This window comes from Vanacampus margaritifer, chromosome 15 (genome assembly GCF_051991255.1).
Source record: "Vanacampus margaritifer isolate UIUO_Vmar chromosome 15, RoL_Vmar_1.0, whole genome shotgun sequence".
In the NCBI taxonomy this organism is placed as follows: Eukaryota; Metazoa; Chordata; class Actinopteri; order Syngnathiformes; family Syngnathidae; genus Vanacampus; species Vanacampus margaritifer.
This window is the reverse complement of record NC_135446.1, coordinates 10,407,474-10,429,099: the sequence shown is the minus strand read 5'-3', so window position 1 is coordinate 10,429,099 and position 21,626 is coordinate 10,407,474. Positions and strand designations below refer to the sequence as shown.

General features: G+C 40.2%; 2 protein-coding genes across 4 annotated transcripts; both read right to left on the bottom strand.

Moving 5' to 3' along the window:
- Window positions 1-4,837: 4,837 nt before the first annotated feature.
- On the bottom strand, window positions 4,838-6,795 carry phlda1 (pleckstrin homology-like domain, family A, member 1). Its single transcript, XM_077543976.1, has 2 exons — window positions 6,089-6,795; window positions 4,838-5,055 (listed from the first exon to the last, which is right to left on the bottom strand). Exon 1 carries the CDS (start codon window positions 6,619-6,621, stop codon window positions 6,130-6,132), a length of 492 nt encoding a protein of 163 aa, XP_077400102.1. The 5' UTR covers window positions 6,622-6,795; the 3' UTR covers window positions 4,838-5,055; window positions 6,089-6,129.
- Window positions 6,796-7,508: 713 nt separating this feature from the next.
- Window positions 7,509-20,899, bottom strand: nap1l1 (nucleosome assembly protein 1-like 1). Of its 3 annotated transcripts, XM_077543975.1 has the most exons (16): window positions 20,751-20,899; window positions 17,377-17,415; window positions 16,864-16,952; window positions 15,660-15,762; window positions 14,456-14,597; window positions 14,130-14,222; window positions 13,831-13,959; window positions 13,670-13,741; window positions 13,450-13,589; window positions 13,216-13,361; window positions 13,099-13,118; window positions 12,892-13,014; window positions 12,398-12,430; window positions 12,258-12,308; window positions 9,839-9,875; window positions 7,509-8,614 (listed from the first exon to the last, which is right to left on the bottom strand). In XM_077543975.1, exons 2-15 carry the CDS (start codon window positions 17,391-17,393, stop codon window positions 9,870-9,872), a joined length of 1,164 nt encoding a protein of 387 aa, XP_077400101.1. In that variant the 5' UTR covers window positions 17,394-17,415; window positions 20,751-20,899; the 3' UTR covers window positions 7,509-8,614; window positions 9,839-9,869. The 3 variants fall into 3 exon arrangements, with proteins under 3 accessions (XP_077400101.1, XP_077400098.1, XP_077400099.1); XM_077543972.1 differs by lacking the exon at window positions 9,839-9,875; XM_077543973.1 differs by lacking the exon at window positions 9,839-9,875 and having other exon boundaries at window positions 14,142-14,222.
- Window positions 20,900-21,626: the final 727 nt, after the last annotated feature.

Here is a 21,626-nt window from a genome sequence, read left to right as displayed (position 1 = left end):
CTGTGTCACCTGTGGGTGTGCGGGGTCAGTCTGAGTGTTTGTGTGTTTCCTTGTTTGCAGTTGAAACCACCTGCTTATCCATCTGTGTGTACAAAAACACCAGCAAAAATGTCTTTGTGTGAAACAGGAACATGGTACTGTTGTACAAGATTAAATACAGAAGTATTGAAAATAAAAGTTAAATACAACTGATCTATACTAAAATGTACGTAATATGCACAGTTTGAACTATTCATTCAGTGATTCTTTCACTTATAACTAGAGGGCGTCTGCGTACCTTTAGTGTTAAAAGTACCACACTTTGAGAATCGCTGATGTCAAATAAAAGACAACATTTACAAGCATCCAAGCAGATGGCAAAGAAGCACTTCTGCATTTTAATACACCATCCCACCCTATAGCCAGCTTGCTAATGGCTAATTACCTAAAGTATAAGAGCCGAATCGGCGTTTAGAAAGGCAGCGTGATATAAAGTATTATCCACTCCGCGGTGTCATTATCACTTGGCCCCGATTATGATGACCTACAGCTGCATAAAATAACACTACGGAGAAAATAATTTACAGTCGCTAACATGCACCTGCATCCTTATCATGTGTGAACTGTTGAGCCAGATGTCTTACAATATAGTCTCTTGACTTGTTTACATTTTGTGAGGAATCATGTGATGTGCCATAACCGCGATTATAGCAGTGGTGGTGATTTGGCTTTGTTATAATAACGAGTTCTATTCAGGAAATGCTGCCTAATTTATCATCTGTTGTGTTGTGCATCGGTAGGCTTTGCGCGCGTCTCCTGACAGCGTGAAGTAGCAGGTGGCGGCACATTATGAACGCGCTAGATCAAGGAAATTTTTATTTAAAAAAAAAAAAAAAAAGTGAAGACTGGGTGAAATCTCATTAGTCGCTTCTAATTACTTTCTGAGATTGACACGCTCAGTTTTGGAATGAGATAATGGTTCTACTGTATATTGTAGGATTTAGCATGTTTTTTGTGACCTTTTTATATACATTTTGTGGGCCACCCTCCTTTCAAGCTCATTTATTTGTTATGCCACATGTCTCCATAACAGTCCTTTTTTTTTTTTTTTGGGTTAATGTTAGTCCAAAAGTTTCAAGCTTTCCAAGACATCAGTACCAATCGTAAGGTTAATGGATTTATACGTATACACAAACATGTACTGTACTTCAATATGGATCAAAGGTCCCTTGTACTGCCATCGTTATAATGCAGAATCAGATTAAAATGGATCCTTGAGCTGTTATTGATCGAAATGGCTTTATACGCCGGCATGTTACTGGCAAGAAAATCAATGACATAATGTATGACCAAGTCGGTGCATTCTGTTAGTTTCAGTATATGAGTGCATTTCAGTATATTAAGACTGTATTGGAGTATGATTTGTGAAAGGAATTTAAACTGTGTTCGCGAATGGATATCAGATGTGTGTATGAGAGCGTTTCGGAAGCGTCTTTGCGAGGTAATCCTGAATGACATCCCTGATGGGTCCTCTTACCTCACTGGCTCAAATCACAAAGAGTTGGCCATGGCGAGGAATACGTTGGCGGTCAGCGCACATGCCAAGATTCGCAAATCTGTCGACGGCAGCTGATGCCCCGAAGAGTCGATCAAAGGCGAGACTCGGGTGCCTCGTTTTTTTTTTGTTTTTTTTTTTAAATAGGATGTCAACAGCGAAGTGTAACTTAATAATTATGTCCTACGCTCATCTTTTTTGCTTCCTCCAACAACATTTGCGGCAAATGTTAACGCCTTAAACGTCAAAAATTCAATATTAATACTATTTCTATTAGTTCCACATTTTATTCTACTTTTGTTAAGAGCATGAAAACCTAGATTTTTTTTTTATTGTACATTTAGAACAGATATAAAATTTGCGATTAATCGTGAGTTAACTAATGCGATTAATTACAATAAAAAATGTAATCGTCTGATGCTCCTAATTTTTAATAATCTTTTCTTTTTTGAATTAGGGGCATCGGGTGATAATTGTTTTTAAATTGTAATTAATCATATGACTTCACTAGTTAACTCACGATTAATCACAAATTTTATATATGTTCTAAACGTACAATACTTTTTTTTTAGGTTTTCATACTCTTAACAAAAGTGGAAAAAATGTGAAACTAAGAAATAGTTCAAATAAATTTTTGACGTCTATAGGCGTCAAATGCAGTGAATGAGTCAACTTCAATTTGTTAACAATACAGAGAGTAATTTATGAATCTGGTTGGAGATTTCTGGCACTGGTTGGAAAATTTGGCTGTGGAATGCTTTAATAAAGATTTTGCACCATATACGGATTAAAGACAACCAGTGCTAGATAGAGCAAAGCAGCCCCAGAATTTAAAGGGGGGGGGGGGGATGTTTTGCAGTACGTAGAGTATTTCTGTATCTGACCTTGCTGCGTAACCAAAACAGCACTAATAAGCACTTAAAACCCGTGGGCGTTAATTTTATTTATACTAAATTCTTGTGATTTTGTCCTAAATATGGTTTCCTGGTGGATTATGGCTTTTAAGACTCTCAACTCACTTTTTTATTTTTATTTCTACCTTTAGTTGAAGTCACACTGAAGGGATAAATTTGGTAATCATGGGAAATGATTAACACATCAGGTTTACAGTGCAAAATTTTTTTTTTTATTATAATGGGTATCTATATGCCAACATTTTTTTACATTATTACAATCATTTTGTGTGAATAACTTAGAAATTGCAGCATGGTGCAATTTTAAACCTTTACATGTTTTAACAACCCTGGTGAAATGTCAGCTTTTCTTTGATGAAACACAGAAAAACATAAAAATGCTAGAAAATGGACAAATAACACCGACGGAAAACAAATGCATAAGTAGTGATGATTCAAGTCAGGCGTCGAGTATTAGAAGCGACAAGCTCGGCCAGCCAGCAGCCACCGAAGCCTTCGCGTGTCACAAAGGTTGTCGTCACCACGCGCCGCGTTTAATCAAATTAGCTTGGATTCACAAGCCTTTTGACACGACACACTGGTGGCGCTTTATCTGAGCGGCAGCAACTGGCAGAGAAACTCGATCCGCCGTGCTTCTTTTAGACTCGGAAACGAGGTGGGCTGCAAAACATGAAAGCAGAGACCGCGCTGACCCTAATGAACCAGCTCGGAAAAATGAAACATGAGCACAGTTACCTCTTTTTATATATATTTTTTTTTAATGGAATGTATCATTTGGAGGTGTGAAAATTGATTTTGAAGTAAAAGGAAACAAACAGGAGCAAAGAGGCATGTCAGTGGGGGACAGCGAAGGCGAGATAAAGGGCAGAACTGTTACCCCGTGTGAGACGTGTTAATTCGGCTGCCGTACACTCACGAAAAGGGGCTCACACCATCAACATGAGCCACTGGAAAATCAACACATAGCCGCCTTGTGAAGTAAGACCGTTTGAAATCCTCGCCAATCATGACATGCATCCCTAAATAACTTGAATAAGGACTAATACCTTGCAAATGACACATGTGAAGGGTTTAGAAATTGTTTTGAGCTAACTGGCAGTTGAGTTGTGTAGACTGTTGTGCTGTATATTTAAAAAAAAAAAAGCTGTTTAAATCACGAATCTATGAGGACAAATTGTCCTAACTTCAGAAAACAAATCAAGATAGATTTGAAAATGATCCAATGAAAACATTCATCAATTATCATTTCTTTGCAATTTGTGAGTGGAATGGTGAAACATATCAAATAGCGAGGCCACATTTGGTTCGATTGCATTGCTTGGTAATTGTATTTAATGCATCAAGCCACCGTTAAGCCATCTTAAAAAAAGGTGGAGGCTCATAATTGGAAAAAACAAGAGCTTCAGCTCGCAAAATAGTGAGTCAGAGTGCTTCAGCATGGTTTTTAACTATACCTATAGGGTAGTCTCGAAAAGTTTTTTTTTTTTAAACTGCCTTTACATTATTTATAAAAAGTCAAGATGGAGATACTATTTTAGACGGTAAAAACAAAATGTGAATAGGGTACAATTAAAAACATCACCCGTGTTACTGGTGGGGTACATTAGTTGAAAACTTTATCAAGATCTTGACCTTATCAAACAGTGACCCAATATTGTTATTTATAAAGTTTAAAACAAAAGAATTTTTTTTTTTTAGTAATAGTTTAAAATGCCATTAACAATTTATAAACCCTTCATCAAGACACCCAAATTATAAAATCGCACCCATCGTTGTATTTGGCTCACACAAAATCTCCAAAAAGTATTTAGCAAAAACAAAACAAAACAGAAAACCTATATCATATTAGTTTCTTTTAACACATAAAACACAAATTCACCATTGTACCCATTTACGGGGCCATGTTAGCATAATGCTAATGACGGGAAAAGCGCTCGATCAAATGCTGGACATAGAAAAGTGTAGGTTAGCACCAGGCTAATGCTACAAACAAAACAAATAAGACATTGTTAACATATGGAGAGAGTTAACTCACATTTGACTCTTGTGAAGTACCGTTTTGTCAGATGGGCTAACAGGCTAACAGCTAGCATCAGAGCTCAGCCATATTGCATGTGCCGGGCTTATAAATAAAATGGCTGCACCTTCTATCAGATATGACCACTACACCCACCTCCTTTAGTTGTAATACTCACTTTATGTGCTAACATATTTAAGACTTTCATACAGGCTACCGTGGCTAATTATCCCATGTATTAAAACAAGCACAATTGCGTCTGAAAATGAATCTTTGGTTCGATGATGCTGACCTATCTGCTAATAAGACAACGATAGTACAAACAAAGGCTTATTTCCAATAATGGACGTTGAACACAGTCATAGAAAAAAATATATATACACATGTTTAATAAATAACGACACGGTCCAACACACTTTTTTGTTTTCTCACATGCTTTTTCGTTAGTCCATGAGTCTTTAGTGGAGGAAGTCCGTGTGTCAGGAGGAAAAGGGTTCCATGGAAACATGGGTGGGGGAGCTTGTCCTGGAGAATTGGTGCTGATGCGGTAGGGAGGGAAGTCGATATTCATCCTACAGTGTCCAATTAACCTGTGGACAGAATCAATTAGGCAAACTGCTACAAATTTGATTGAAAAGTCACCTATTTGCACTTCATTAACCAGTTAAACTGTATAGAGTAGGCTAAATGGTTCCCAAACTGTGGCCGGTGGGACTTTTTATTTATTTATTTATTTTTTATCGGGCTATTGGTTGTGTGTTCTTATTAGCATTAGCATTAGCACACATTACATGACGCTGCAACCAAATTCCTAGTTTGGCAGTAATTTAACATGGAATAATAATGTCTAAAAAGGGAGATTAATTACATGGCTGTACAGCAGATGATTGATGCGTTATAGCAACACAAAGGTCAATTTGATGAAAACTCCAGCAGAAAAAAAAATCACTTGAAACTAATGTGCACTTGTAAATACAATTGCAAATGACTGATTTAAAAAAAAAAGTGTCATATTAATTACATTCTGAATCTATCAATAGCGTGGTCATCGGATAGATTGATACTCAGAACAATGATATAATCAAATTGTCTAGCTATTAATCTATGCAGTGGTTCTCAAACTTTTACACCAAGTACCACCTTGTAAAAAAAAAAAAGCTTAAATCTCCGACAACCACTAACATTTAAAGTCATAGTAGGCATTAGTGTCGATCATAAACGAATTTGTGTTTTATTCCCCAAGTTGTACACTACAACTTTGAATACACTTCTCCATTCAATAGCTTGAGTATTTCAAATTTTGCATAAGCCACGTTACGACCATTCTGAACATTAACAATGCTCGTAAATATCAGAAAATATCATCTGTACTTAAATGATTCAATTAATAGTGGCAGTATCAAAAAGGAAGCTATTGATCAAGCTATAGCAATACAGTACTAGTCAAGTGTGGTCACTCATCAGATTCGCCAAAACTAATACAGTATTGTGTTTTATGTGGTCAACAGCCAGCGACTGCAACAGAGGCAAAGAAGCGGCCTCATTCACACGGGGATTCCCAGGTCGTCCCCAGAGCCCCCCCCCCCCCCCCCCCCTCCCCCCAGCGTCCGCCCCTCCTCTTACCACAAACCGCGCTCGAATGTCCGCCAGACTCGCCGGGCAGGTCACGCCACGTTCGGCGAGCTCCGCAGCGTCTTGTGGCTCTGTCCAGGCATGTGCACGACGAGCAGCTGCTGCTTCTGCCGGGTAGACTTGACCGCCAGGATGGCCTGGCGGTTCTTGTACTGGACCATCTGCAGGGTGATCTCCGCGTTCCAGCCCTCGTCCTGCGGGCACCTGAAGTCGATCTCCTTCCCCTCGGACATGACCACGGTGAAGTAGACGTACTTGCCTTTGCGCTCCACGCAGTCCACTGTCTTCATGTTGGCGAAGTGGAGCTCCTTGACTTTGCCCGCGTCTTCCCCGCGGTGGTGGTGCTGGTGGTGCTGGTTATGGTGCGGTTGCTGCTGCTGCGGGTTATCGTGCTGCTTGGGCGGCAGCAGCAGTACGCCGTCCTCGGTCAGGACGCACAGCTTCTTCTTCCACAGCTGCAGCAGGCCGTCGCTCCTTTTCTCCAGCACGCCTTCCTTGAACACCTTCCTGCCGTTTTCCAACATGCTCACTCCGAGCCTGCCACTTTCCTTTTTCCTTCCTGGGGAGAGGGCACAGACGCGGAGGTCTTACCCCGGAGAGGGCGAAGGCATAGGGGACGCGCGTCTGGCGAGCAGTGGCACGGTTGTGATGGAAGCGGAGGTTGGGTTGTGTACGCCTGGTTGCCTGAGGGGGGCGGGGGAGGGGTCTGGGAGGTGAACCGCCCACACGAGAGAGCCCCAACCTACTACAAAGTTTAACAAAAATACAACCAGAAATGCACGTGGGTGGGCCACTTGAATAGGTACACTACTGTAATTGTCTAATAGTGTCTTTAATTTATCAACATTCCCATTAAAATAGTTTCATTAATCTCATTAGCATTGAATTTCTTGCTAAAAATGTAAACACATTTATGTACATTTAAGGTAAAAAAAAAAATACTATCAATTATAAATAAAATCACAGAATTATATACAAATTACAGTACTTTAAAAATGTTTCTACCTTAACTCATTTTTGCTTTACCTACAAATGACCTGACTAAATCGATTTCCATATCCAAAACAATGAGAATGTAATACATTTCAACTAGTGTCACTAACTACATGGACTTTACTTATAAATGCATCATTTTCTATTCAAGTATGAAATTAAAAGCCAATCGGTCCCCAAAGCTTATTCTATAAAACATATTATAGAAATATCGCGTTTCTTTTTGCATTATAAACTTGATAATTGATACCATTTTCAATTCATATAGGGCATTGATGTTTTTTTTATGTTTTTCCCCTCATCTAGTCAATTAATGCAGTTTGAAACTTAAAAGGCAACAGCGCCCTCTGTTGACTACAAGAAGAACTTCTACTCCAGCTTCCTGACAAATGCAACAATCCACACTTGTCAACTTGGACATGTTTAATCGATTTATTCATGAACATACACATACAGTAATTGGGTACATTAGTATTTTTTGTAGCATAGTGATTTGCCTAGACAACAGCTGCTGTCCAGGCAAAAACAGCCATTTTAGAAACTTAAATTGTTGCCCTTCTGGTTTTTAATATTGCTCCTGTGTGGCCTTTTAGATGTACACCAAAAAATGTGGATGAAGGATGTTAACGGGTAAAGAGAAGGGTGGTGGGTCATTGGCCACATCAGAGGGGCCTTGTCACACATTCCCTCGTTTTCATTCACAGTGATAAAAATGAGTTCTGTAGCCAGTAACTAGAGATGCAGGAGGCAAGTGAGACGGTGTGCTACAGAGTATCAAACCAGGTGACCCACTAGGTACCATTGGTGGGGAGTGTTGCCGGGGGAGGGGTCATAAAATGGGAGTCTGAAGCACAAAATGGTGGACCCATGTCAGTTTCATACCCTGGTTTTTGTTCAATTCCTTGAGTGTTTCACCAATGGACCCCGATCACATTGTTTCCTGGAATGTTTTGGTGCAGGAGTAAGAACTATATGGCTGAAGTGCTATTTAAATGCCCACCAATGGATGGGAGGGGGGGGGTGCAGGGGTTCAGGGAAGGTGGTGGAATGAGTTTGATCCAGTCTTGATCACAGCTGTTGTCTAAGAGCAAATACCACAAAGACTTCACAAGAACTAGTTTAGCGGTGAAGATCATGCTTTTTTTTGTACTTGTTCCTTTTTTTTTGTCCTTTCTATAGTACAGAGAAGAAAAACAGGTCTAATAAAATACTATATAACGAGCCACATGGCTCAAAGTATTACCGTGTTTTTTTTGTTATTTTTTTTTGTAAATTAAGGTTCTTTTGGTAACGAAAACCTTGAAATCTTCAAATTGTCTACCAAGAAAAATACAAAAACATTATAAGGCGGTAAGTTACTAGTTCTTTTTTGTTTTTTTTGTAATATATATATTTATATATGTACGTTTTCCCCTGTTTGTTTTTTGTTTTTTAAATGAAGTTGTTAACAGTGCAGTTGTATCCTGGAGGCAGCAAGGCCACACTTCACTGAGACTTGCACTCAGCTGGGGAGGCCGCGTCCTTCTGCAAGACACCAAGAGAACACAACATTGAAGAAGCTGATCAAGTACCACAGACAACATCTTAATTATTCCAAACAAAGCTAATAATAAATAAATAAATAAAAAGCTGGTACTATTCTCTTGACAAAATATTGATTGCTTTGGGTTGAATGGAGATGTGAATTCCATTTATTCCAAGTAAATTGCACTTGAGTTATTGCTATTTGTGGGGGGATTAGGGATTGACCCGTTGCCCACCCAAAAATGTTTTTAATTGTCTATCGATGCCACAAGATTGGGGCTAAGCACATTCTTTTATTAGATAAGACGAACTTGAATAAAACTCCTCCCCTCAAATCCATGTGCTTTCTTAGGCACAAAAACACTGAATAGTGTTTTTTTTCACCCCGGCAATTATCATTTTTCAAGAATAACAAAATTAAAGCCCCTTACCAGAAACACCCATTTCTTTTTAGGCATCCATTTGAGGATTTGTTGGTGTGGAGGCCACTATTTGAGGAAATATGTCAATGACAGGCCCGATTTGTAGCTATTTGGTTTGAGTTCACAGGATAACTGACAGTAAATTGAATTTCAGGCTCCCGTACTTGGAGAAACACGGGAGTATGAATAGAACTCAAGGTGTGCAGTTGCAACAGGGTTGCTGAAAAGCGTGCGGCGGCATTAATTAAAGCCTCGGCATTGTGGGAATGGGGCATCCTTCCAGAGGTGATGGCAGCTGCTCAACGGATTTTCACTGGCTGTGTGCCATCCACACTAGAGATACATTGGATTCTGCTCAACTCCCACAGCTTGGCAATTTAGTGCTCGGCGACTATAGTGTTCAATAATCTGTGGCAACCGTGATTTGGTCAGGCTGCACTTCTTTCTGTGGTTTTAAGCGCTTTGCAGCAAATCGGTGAGGAATGAGGACTAAATGGATCAATAATGTTCCAAACACACGCAGCCATAAACAGAAATCAAACCATTCTAGCAACAACAAAAAAAACTGTGGAACACAAATAAAAAAAAGACTAGCTTCAACATACAAACATGAAGCAGGTACAAATGCAGCGCGCACTATGGGTTAAATAAATAACAAATTCAAACCAATGAGTTAGTGAGGAGGGCATGGCAGCAAGTCAGAAGAACATGAAGACAGCAACAAAAAATATATATATTAAAAGGAAAGTGAAGGGTTGGGGTGGTAATGGTAGTAAGCTGACAGTTGACAAGCTGTACCTACCGGGACAGGGTTATTTTTCTACTGTCACCACTTAAACCTAGTGAGGAAAAATTTAAAGAGGAGCTGACAAAATTTGCCAAAAAATGTGACCGATCGGAGATGGCGACATCAATGAGTTAAGACAAAAAAAAAAAAAACAACAACAAAAAAGAGCTAGCATCGTACAGAGTGTCAAAAGCAGCATGCTGATTCACGTGGTGGTAAGTGGAAAGCATACACAAGGCCTAAAGTGGATGTGGCAGTTTTCTGCTTTCAGCAAAAGTAGTGATTAGGACAGCTGTGTTCAGAATAGAGTAGGGGTCAAAACCCAAAAGCAGGTTTTTTGAGGACTGCAGCATGTAGGCACAAATTATAGCATGCTACCTACTGCATGTATGGATACAAGAGCTATAGATTTTTTTATTTTTGCGCCAGAGGTGGGCATTCAGTCACTACTGAGGGACTGTCCGACGGCCTGTCACTGACAGACGCCTGTTTTTGCTGACGAACTGCAAAAGATAAAAGTTTAAAAAAACAACAACTAAGCGCCGAGTCAGTCACTAAGCGGGTCAAGTACCAAAGGGCCTCTCAGTCCATTGCTGACGGAAATGTTTCGCTGACGACTGACTGAAGAAAACACGTACAGTGGCCAAAAATACCCGCAATAAGGTTGAATGAGAATCACTGCTCTACTTCATTGATTTAACTTATTTCAGTGATGTACCCCACCCCCCCCCCCCCCCGTAAAATATTTCAGCCAAGAATCCAATAACCACCCGTCAAAAATCTGTTCGCTTTACATAAAAAAAAAAAAGTAGTATGAACCTAAATTTTTACACAAAATCATGTTATGCCAACATAAATGGCACATAAAAAATGTTACACCTTCATGAATACTGAATTTCATTTTCACTAGACTATTAAACAAAAAACATGCTTTAGCAGCACAATTATTTTCATTTAAATAATTTTAATAGACCGGCAAAAATTTCTATATTGCCCACTTCTGCTGACCAATCTTCTTACAGACTGAAATGATTCATTTCACCAGGACGCAGAAAAAGTTAACTACAACTGTGGCACTTAGCTTATCAAATGCACCATGACAAAACAACATAATATTGCTGGTGTTTTTTTCTAATTAATAAAATGAATTAAATTGGTGAATACAGCAGGAGGCCCTTTCTTTCCACCCCCCACCTAACATAGGAAATGTGGCATGAACTTTCTCTCTCTTTCCTATATGAGATTAAAAAAATAATTAAAGGGGGGGGGGGGGCTACCTTTCTACGGCGACACTTTAATATTGCAGACTTCTTTTACCCCAAAACAGCAAGCCCCTCGTTTTGTTTTGTATAGGCCAAATTGACTCAAGCGGGTCTGTCCCATTTATTATTATTTTTTAAATGACAACTGGTTATTTATGCTCCCAGAGTGTGAGGGATGAAAATGTATTATTTTTTGTTTCCTTTGTATTTACAAGATATCATTTTCATCCAGTACACCAGTGCGATAACACGGTTTGGGCTTGTTTCCTGGTCTATTGCGCAAAAAATGCCCTTTGGAGTCATCAAATATTGCCATCATTTAGATGTCCCTCCTCTTCACCATCTCAGGTTTCATATTCTTCCTTCAAGGAAGAAGAAGAAGGCCTTTATCGCGGAAGTGACTGGAAGACACAGCCAACCTGGCCGTGCAGCGTACAGCAGTGTGCAATCGGTCCTTTTTGGTGCCGTGTATATGAAAACCGTGACTATCATCAAAATTGATGAGTACATGTGCACGCATGCTAATCAGTCTGAAATTTTTAGAACAAAACTCACAGTATTTTTTAAATTATATTTACTTTGTAATGTTGCCTCAAAATATGACATCACTTTATGCCCCCCCCCCCCCCCAAAAGACTGATTGTCACCTAAATTTATGATTACGTGTGAAAATTTGCTAATTATAGTCTGAAAATATTAGCATGAAACACAATATTTTAGATTATATTAACATTGGAAGCGCTGCCACATTCGTATGCACAGTATGGCAGCAAAATTTCGTAAAATGCCCACCTCTGATGTGTGCTAATTCTCTATCCATCGTGTATTTTGACACAAGTGTGTAAGATGCCTTTTAAAGACACTAGAGCTGCTTGCCTCCTGCTACTATTATGAACACAACTAAAAATGTGTAGTGGTTAAAGGGATGGCAGATGAAGAGTTGAAGGGTCTAGGAGTGCCGTTTTAGCTCAAGGGCCAAATTAGGATGACAAGAAATGAGATGCATTAGACGGTATGGATTCTGTTTGTTAAGTAGGTAACAACAGTTCTTGGCTTTCCAAGAGGCTTTCAAGGCACTTGTGATATGAAAGGACGTTCAAACTCATGACCCGGGAAAGGTTTTAAGGGTGCAGATATGGCACGAGCGACAACTGCCATGCAAGGGACCTCACCTTAGGGTCGTAATCTGGGTCGTTCTCCTCGTCGGCTTCCTCCTCGCCTTCCTAAAAGCCACAAACATAACAGCAGTTTTACGTGAGGTGTTGACTTAAACAACGGCAGCCATTTTAATACAAATCCTGTGCAGCCTTACCTCGTCATCAGCCTCCTCTCCCTCTTCATCGTACTACAAGACATACAAGCGCATTGTCAACATTACACTAACAACAAACTAAAAATCAGAGGTGGGCAATGTCAACGACTGGAATTGATGATTGATGGAAGCGCCCACCTTTTGGCGTGTGCATCAGCACTTTCAGCGAATGCTTGATAATGCGAAGCCTCACAAAAATACACAGATTGAGAAGGACCATGTCCACTCATCGCGATCGACAGAAGTAATACTGCTTCACTCGGTGCATTTTTCCAAGACTTCGCATTATCAAGTATTCACTGAAAGTGCTGAAGCACACGCCAAAAGGTGGGCACTTCCATCAATCATCAATTCCGGTCAATGAGGATACTAGAAGTAAAAGGGGTTGAATCAAGGTAGTGGAAAAATGTTATGTGAAATCTATAAAAAAAAAAAAAAAGAAGCAATAAATAAATCATCAAACTATTTAACTATTTTAAAAGAAAGCCACTTACGTCGTCATCGTCATCCTCTATGGCCTCTCCCGTGAAGTACAACACGGCCCGGGGAATGATGCGCTCGCGGATGAAGTGGCCAATCTCGAAGTCTGCCGCCAAGACTGCCTCAGAGTCCTCATCCTGGACAGAGATCAAGTGGGACTTGCGGAATATGGAAGTAAAGAACAGATGTCTTTGGTTTTGGGAAGGTCACGAAACACTTACCAATTCTCCACTTTCAGGGACTGCAGTGGGAAAAACATGAGCATATAAAACAAAAACAGTCAAAAAAAAACAAACAGGATTTGTATTAAGATAGCACTAGTTAGTTCCTAAGCATACCCTCTGGTGGGGTGAAGAAATTGAAAAAGGAGTCGTTGGGGACCGTTTTGGTGACCGTCCTGACTGTACCGCGGCCCTTGTGCTTCTGCTTCTTCTTGATGGTTTTCAACGTGACATTCTTGCCCTTTGTCCATTCAATTGTGGACCTGTGGAGCCAGAGCAACACAACTTCAGGTTTAATCCAATTAACAAAAAATATATTTTATTTTTGGTGCAACATGCTTATATACTCACCCTGTGCATGAAATGATCTCAGGTCCATCAAAAGAGAAAGGGTCGCTCTCGTCGGGCTCTGACCTCATTTTGTAGGTTTTCGTCAACACTGTGTTTGTGAAGAAGTCGTTGGGCTCAAAGTGGAACTCTAACCCGAAGCTCTGCGACGAACATCGAAAAGAACATGATTAACCATCAATATTTAACATAAAAAAACTTGTAATGTGTAGTTATTACTCACCATTGGTTGCCCTGGGTCTGAGAATTTCACTTTGATATCTTGTAAATGTTTGAGGATGGGCTCATCATGTTCCTGAGAGAGCAAAGTGAGCGAGTCATCTTTTGAAGGGGAGACTAACCGGTGTTGGCCAGCAGGGGGAGGCAAACCACAGACGAGCATACCTGCAGCATGTCGCTGAGCAGGTCCACGTTTTTGAACACTGTTAACCAAAACTCCGGGATGCCTTTAGGGTCCTCCTTTTCCTCGTCCTTCTTCTCCTCCTCTAGCTTAGCCTTCTCCTTCATCTCATCCTGCAGCAGGGGTGGACATTTTCCTCATTAGCAACACAGCTTTCCTTACATTGTCCCCACCCCTCCAGGCAGACATAAGAGAGGAATATTAGCAATGGATGTGGAGGAAACAAAACACAGGGGGAAAAAAAGGGAGGAGGAAGACATGCGAGCATAGACGTCACCTGTACCTGCTTACTTACTGTCAGCTCTTCCTCCTCATCTGCTTTCCACTCACATTCCTCATCTGTGGGCTCATACGCTGCTTTGACAATGTCACTTCTCTGCAAGAAACGACAACATTTTATTATTATTATTTAGTCATGACTCATCACTTTTGGATGGATGGCGCATAATGGTAGCATAAAATCAAACATAGCAGGTGGCTGAGAGTAGTACAATAAAACAAATAGTCGTCAACCTGAAATGAAAGCATGTGTACGCGAGTTCTGTTAAGTAACATTAAGTAATCACACACACACAAAAAAAAAAAGTACGGGTGGTGATGGTGACGTACTTTGTCGAAGAGCGGCTGGTAAAGTGCGGCGTACTTTCTCTCCAGCTCGTGGACCTCCTCGTAGAACTTTGCCTCAATGTGGGCGCACTTCACCTGCAAGTTCTTGAGGGCGTTGATGCGTCGCTTCACAACCTTTGGTAAGCTAAGCAGAAAATGGAGCAATGCTGAGGAAATTCCAAAAAGTGAATGATTGAAGTTGCCCGTGTATTATGAAAATAATTTGAGTTTGTTGCGCCAACATTTGTAAGCGTGTTCTGTAGTTCAAAGTGCATCCCCGCTGAAGTTCACTGTTCCCACGGCCAACATGGCTGATAAGTAACAAAGTGGATCTAGTTTACAAAAGCACATGAAGCAGCCAGCAACTTAACTTAATGCTAAAAAGGACATCGCGAGCGGAATCATTTTTATCCTAAGAAAGGAGCCCAGTGTTTTTTCCTTTGCAAAATGGCCAATTTATCCACATGCTGGTCTACTTTTATGGCAGCAGAAGTATGAAAAATTTCCCAAGGCAATATAATGTAACTTGGAGCATCTTACAAACATTTGAGCCAAGGTATGTGCGATCAAGCCGCAAATATTTTGCCGAAGGTTTCCTTGCCTCTACAACTTCACAGGACAATATTAAAAGCATGAGAAGGTAATATTGAAGTGTTAAACGTAACTTTTTAGGCACCAGGTTTACATATATCTTTTGACAACGGGGGCTTTTTGCCAAGTGGAAATATTTATTTTCATACTATCGGTAAAGAAAAACACTATTATTTGTTAACACTGGGGAGAAAAACTCTACTCAAGGAAATGCAAACAATAAGCAAACAAATAAAAAAAACAGCAATATAATAACGTGATTGTCATTTGCTTCATACATAAGCAAGGGGAGGAGGTGCAGGGAATCGACTAAAACCGGAAATTGGGTTTTTACAAGGTATTATTTTACGCCAAGCTGTACTGTAAATCTGATTGGATTGAGCCAAATCCAGTCAGCGCTCCTATCAAAGGACATAGTGCCACTTCTGATGGAGTTTTCGACAAATATCGTTTGCTCCTCCAATCCAAGCAGTGCCCAGGAAATCAAGGCTGTTTTTAAGCCACCCAGACTTAAGTTTCTCTGCGGTGGGGTAAAAATAATACGCCTGCACTCTCCTGGCGCAAGGAATACTTGTTCAAACAAGAGAAAACGCACACAAAAAATAAGTTACCTTACCTCTCGATGTACCCTGATGGTGAACCGTTGAGGCCGTCAAGCCCCTCCTGTAGCGCAGCCAGGATCTGTGGATTCTGCATAAGCTGCTCGGTCAGCTGACGAGCTGCGGACACATACAAATGCCATCAGTAAGCGAACAGGTAGACTAATTAGTTTCTATGGTCGTCTTTGAATAGAAATGAATAGAGTGCAAGCTTGGACTGAATTGGCGCTTGGCTCAAATTAAAATGTTTTTTTTCCCCATTTGTTTAAATCTATTTAATAGTCTGAGCTACAATGCTTTAAAGAGTGTATTTAAAGCAAGTTAAGTAAACATAATTGGGTCGGCAGTTGTGTAACAGCCGTTAAAAGCAACAATATGGAGTCATTTCAACATCATGTTGCTTTGTAACGAGGGGACTAAGTGCTTCTGTCATTGCCATGGTAACCCATGGATCGCCTTCGAAGTGGGCTCAAACAGCCCTCGTGTGTTGTTTTAGCCCCTGTGCTAATATAACTCCAGAGTTTATGTGCAATGCTTACACATGGCTGGACATATGAAAACAAAACAGAAAAAAAACACTGAGTGAGCACACTATTACTTAAACTTACTTTAAAATTACTTAATTAATTAAAGTTTCTCTGACCGTGACTCTGCAGTTGGGCACAGTAAATTTTCAACCAACGGTTTAAGTATTATAATTAATAGCATTATAATGTCATGGGCAAAAGGTAAGCAGAGCTGCGGTTTTACCAGTCCAGGGCAGGCGGGGGGGGGGGGGGGGGGGGGGAATGCTTGGCAATGTGTTCACGACACTATTCTCAAAGTGTGATTCAGTTAAATTGTTGATGAGGTAATGCATTAACGAGTTTAAAATTGATTTTTTTTTTTAACGTTTAAGGATGATAGTTTTTTTGTTTTTTTTAGGGGTGGGGGGATATATGGTTATATTGGCAAGTGGAGCTAATTAACACTAACTGAATGAATGAAATATATTTAGTTTTTTTCCACCGACGCCAAATTTCAACCTTTTTGATTCTTCTACGTTTTACAACCTCCCGCGGTCAAAACACCAGCGATTAGTGAGGCGAAACATTCATTGCGTTTAATTCACACACTTGCTGGCGGCATCACCACAACATCCTGTTTCGGTCGTTTTGTTCCAGTTTTAATTGGCCGAAAAATTTCATTGGCCGAAATTTCAGTGCATCCCTATTAGGATACCTTTGCTTTTCGAATTTTCTACCGTCTCCTCCTCATCCACTTCCTCCACGTCTTCCATATCTGCCGGGTCCATCTCAGCTTGGTCTTTGCTTTTCGGGGGAGGGAGACAGGAAGGGGAAAGGTCAGCCAAATGGGTAAACGTTGAAGTCTTGCTCTTACCTATTCAGCAAACTAACACAAAGGCCAATCAAGAGAGATTGAGGAAATGACGTTAACTGGCACATTTCACATCAGACAAAGAAGCCATGTTTGTTGTTATTGCGAGGACTGAAACATGACACCGTGATAGGGGGATGCACTGCAGGAATATCACCATCTTAAATCGTATCCATTTGCCACTTTGCATGCAAGACTATATTATCAAAAAGGTAAACAACATGGCCATTTATTTGAGGTGTTAAATAGATGACTTGGTATGGATGTGGGCGTGGCTTCAAATTGAAACTTCCTCCCACAGCAGCAAGCAGATGTTCAAACCATAATGGTCAAAGTTTGACAAACACTCATACTCACTTGTCCATGTCTGCCATCTCAGCTGAGTTTCAAGCGATGCTAAAAAAGACGGAAAGAGAAAACAATAAGTAAGTCATACTGGAATGACAAATGGGCTGGCGCCTTGAATTATTCATGACACCCCATCATTGTTGTCCCAAGTCCAATTTGACGATGCATGGTAGGCGAGCTTACCTAAATGTGTTCAACCGTGTTAACATTTACAGTGTGCACATATGAACCTTTACAATCATCATTTGGATTTAGGCCGTCTAAACGTGGCCGGGTATTTTGCAAACGGGAGATATTTCTGCGTTTTACCCCAACATCCACGGGGATTAAGGAAGGTTTCTAAAAACTCTAGCCAAAAAGTGGAGATTTGCAGATTTCTCGTGATCCGTAAGGAGGAGCAGAACTAACTGTCCAAGATTTGAGACTTGAAAACCTTTAAGAATTATAACTGAGTTTTTAGTGGATGTATTTGACAAATTTTTAAATAAAATATTACAGAAACAACTAAGGCTTTTACTATCATCATCTACAACAGTGAGCTCGCAATTTTATGTCTGGCTTCCATTATGACCCGTCTAAATATTTTCAAACTTAATTCAGAACAGAAGACGATTCATTTAACAGTGCATCTCTTGAATTACATTCCTTGCCTAAACAGTAAACGCTCAACTCAGGATGAGAAATTACTTTGCTGTTGTTGGGACTTCAACTTAAGCAGGCAGCATGTCTAAAAAAGGTGCATATAAAAAAAATTAAAATAAAAATAGAGATGCACGATAATGCTATTTTCAACCGATAAACCAATAATTTTGAAAGTGCCGATGCTGATAAGTAAGCCGATAATTGTTTGAAAAATCAACTTGAATACAAATATACTTTTGAATCCTACTATAAGTCTAACATGTACAAATACATTGAAACATTGTGTAAAGCACCATGAAGCTGAATTTTATTGATATCTCTGCTTCAAAGACAACCAGTAACCATTTTGAGTTTGCCAAAACATTCACGTTTTAAAAATACAACAAAAAACTGCGAAGTTAACATTTTAGGGAGCGTTGTGGAATTTTCAGTAGTTAGGCGAGATGAATAAAACAAGTCTTACAGAACAGTCTACCAGAAGTGATCTGTGAGAGTGTGCGCAGTAAATTATCATGGGAAGATTTTTATTCAACCTGGTTGGTTTTTGGTAGGAGAAAGGGAGTGTCAGCTAGACAGGAAAGCACACAGTCTGTTCCGAGCAGGCTTAACAATCAAGGTCAATTCGATATTGCTCCATGTACAAGAAGTGTCCACAATACAGTATAAAACTTCTGTTAATAAGTGTTAAATAGTTATTTTCCATAACGGGACAGTAAAGAAAGAGCGCACTGTCGACTGCAATGTTGCCATGATGCATCTGTGTGTCATAAATATACGACACTGCCATAGGAGAGGGGAGGGGTCGAGGAGTTGGGCACAACTTAAGCCACAAGCACAACAGATGGACCAATGTGGCAATGGCATGTCTATTATTATCGGTGGATTTCTTTATCATCTGGTTCATCTGTATGACGTCAAATTGGTCTATAATAGCCGATAATTATCGGCCACCGATATCGTGCATTCCTACAAAAAACATGTCATTTACCTGCCCGCAAGCTTAGTGCTCAAACCTCTATCAAGACTTAAATGTCCTGTGAACTGAATTTCATGCTTTTAAACAGAAAAAGGGTCATGCACATTTCTAACTTCTGGATCCATTGAAACACAATCCATTCATATGGTTCCATTGAGCAGCAACACAAAGGCTAGACAATGGCAGAAATGCTGCTCTGATAGTAGTGTAACTATACTCCGCCATCCATTGATGGTAAAATGCTTTAAAGGGCTTTTAATACCACAGTGGAGTATTTTCTAATATGGTAATATTGTGCAAAATGAGATTACTAAGGCATTTCTAAATAGGGGTCAATAAATTAGCAAAAATTGTTGCGAAGCGGGGGGACAAGTGGAAGTTTTAACAACTTTGGGGACAATTTCAAATTAAAGAATATCTTAACAATTCATTGAGCATAAACAATGCTAGATTAATTTGATAATCAATTAGTTGTTAATTGTTGCGCCTCTAATGGAAATAATTGATTCGCAGATTTTACTTATCTGCAGTCAGGCATGGTCCCTATCCATCTATCCAGCCATCTTGGCACTTTTGCCTTATAAGTTTTTGACTGGTCAATCGCCGGAGCAATATATTCTTGTACTGGCGTGAATCTACTATTTTACTAGGATTACAGTAGTTCTTTCCCGATTCACAGCAAAATAACCACTGCGTAATTGTTTTTCTAAAGAGTTAAGTGAAAGTGGATTGGGAATGACTGCAAAAATGTGTTATCGGTCTCATACTCGCCCGAGTAATTTGAAATTGGATAACTAAATTTCAACCTGCTTACTAAAAACTGTCTTTTTGCTTTGTCTGTAATGCTCAATCACCCAGGTGATGTAATTCGCACAGGTTGAAACCGGGCAACATCATTCTTGTTTGTTGCATTTTTCTTGTTTTACAAAAACATTCTAAAACCACTTGAGTAATCATTCGATTATAATACTTCAGCAGGAGTGCCCCAAGTCGACTGGTCCTAAAAGTCCTTTCGCTGATCCTGCCAGCGACCACGTGTTGCTCGCTCAATTGGCCTCGGCTGATTTAGAGAGGCCAAAAAAAAATCGGGTTAAAGTGCACATCGAGACCATCAGCCATCGATTGACACCACACCTGCAAACCGGTTTTAGGTGAACGACAACCGGGTGATGTCACACGTAGCTAAACCGCGTTCATCACCCCGAGCTACTAGGAGCTAACTTTAGCCACCGGCCTTGCCTTTCGCCTATTGTCGGGTGTACTTAGCCTGTTAGCTTCGCAGTACAGTGGGAGGCACCGCTACCAAAGCACAGTGTCGACCCTCGTCCCCCCCCACCCCATGCCACCGTGACATATTTTCAACCATTTCCGCCATTACCTACATCATTTTACATCATATGTTTTCCCGCCGTGTTATCGCGTTATTTGACTTCAGACACGATTCTGCCATCCCAAAAAATAAGGTCAACTCTAAATTCTCGTAAAGCCTAAATACGGTGACATTTCGCTATTCCGCCGTTGTTTGAAATGTTTAAACGGTGGTCGCCATTATAGAGTGTGGCAGCGTGACAGTTAATCGTCTATGAACATATGGAGGAGACGATCGGTCTCAATGGCTGCTGCTTTCTCACTTCACTAGCATTAGCCGCCTACCCGCCACCGAGTCGCCGCTTTAAATGTCCCATTGTGGTTAAATGCAGCCTTTTAAACGGTGACTTTAAAATAGGGCGCCGCTGGTAGGACCACCACGCACACAGTGGCTTACCGTAGCTCTGTGGCTGGCGGCGGGTGCTGGTGAGGCGGGCGCTGCGCAGTGAGTCTGTCGCGAGTCCGACGGTGGGAGGAGGGAGAAAAAGACTCCGCGCGGATGGCGGTAAAAGAGGAGCGAGAGCCCGCCGCCTGCGCTCATATACATCGAACGTCATCACGTACACCGGCAGTCGCCACGGCAACACTGCAGGTGGGCGGAGCGACAAAAACAGAAAAGAAACAAAAAAAACAAACAAAACAAAAAAACAAACAAAACAAAACTTGGCTTTTGGAAATTTAAGTTGTTTTAATGCCATTTATTTTCTTTTTCTTATTTTCTTTTGTCATTTAATTTCGTTCTGTTTAAATGCTGCATGGCTCTGTGTATGGAGATGTTTGACTTGGTTTGATTTATCAAATGCCTAGATTGTCTGCAATTGTAGATTTGTTTAATTTAAAAAATAATAATCAGCTTTTAGTTTCTTTTCGGCAGTTTCAACAAAATTGTTTTTGAAAGACTTCATCCACTTCAAAAGAAAAAAAGAAAATAAATACCAGCACTGTACACAGCTTAAAGGTTTTGAAACATTGGATTCTACTTTTCGTTTTATTTTTTATTTTACTTATTTTGTATTATTGAATTGCTGTTTTTTTTCCAACGTATGTAAATATTCCAAGAAGTCCAAAGGATATTTTATCAACTATCCCATTAGAAAATTCACCTTCAAATTCAATGGGTTATCCCGTTTACATATATGACTCATACTGTCGACTCATACAAGCCTGCTCACTTGTGACAACCATTATACGGATACCTACAAACAATAAATATTTTGCTGAGTCATGCCTACCACTTACAGGAATCAACGTCGCGCCAGACAACTGGAGGCGT

Coding starts and splice junctions, on each gene's coding strand:
- phlda1 (XM_077543976.1), bottom strand. CDS start 6,621: ATGTTGGAAAACGGCAGGAAGGTGTTCAAGGAAGGCGTGCTGGAGAAA.
- nap1l1 (XM_077543972.1), bottom strand. Junction 14,598..15,659: donor CCATCAGGGTACATCGAGAG/GTAAGGTAACTT, acceptor TTTTCTGCTTAG/CTTACCAAAGGTTGTGAAGC. Junction 13,362..13,449: donor GAGATCATTTCATGCACAGG/GTGAGTATATAA, acceptor CTGGCTCCACAG/GTCCACAATTGAATGGACAA.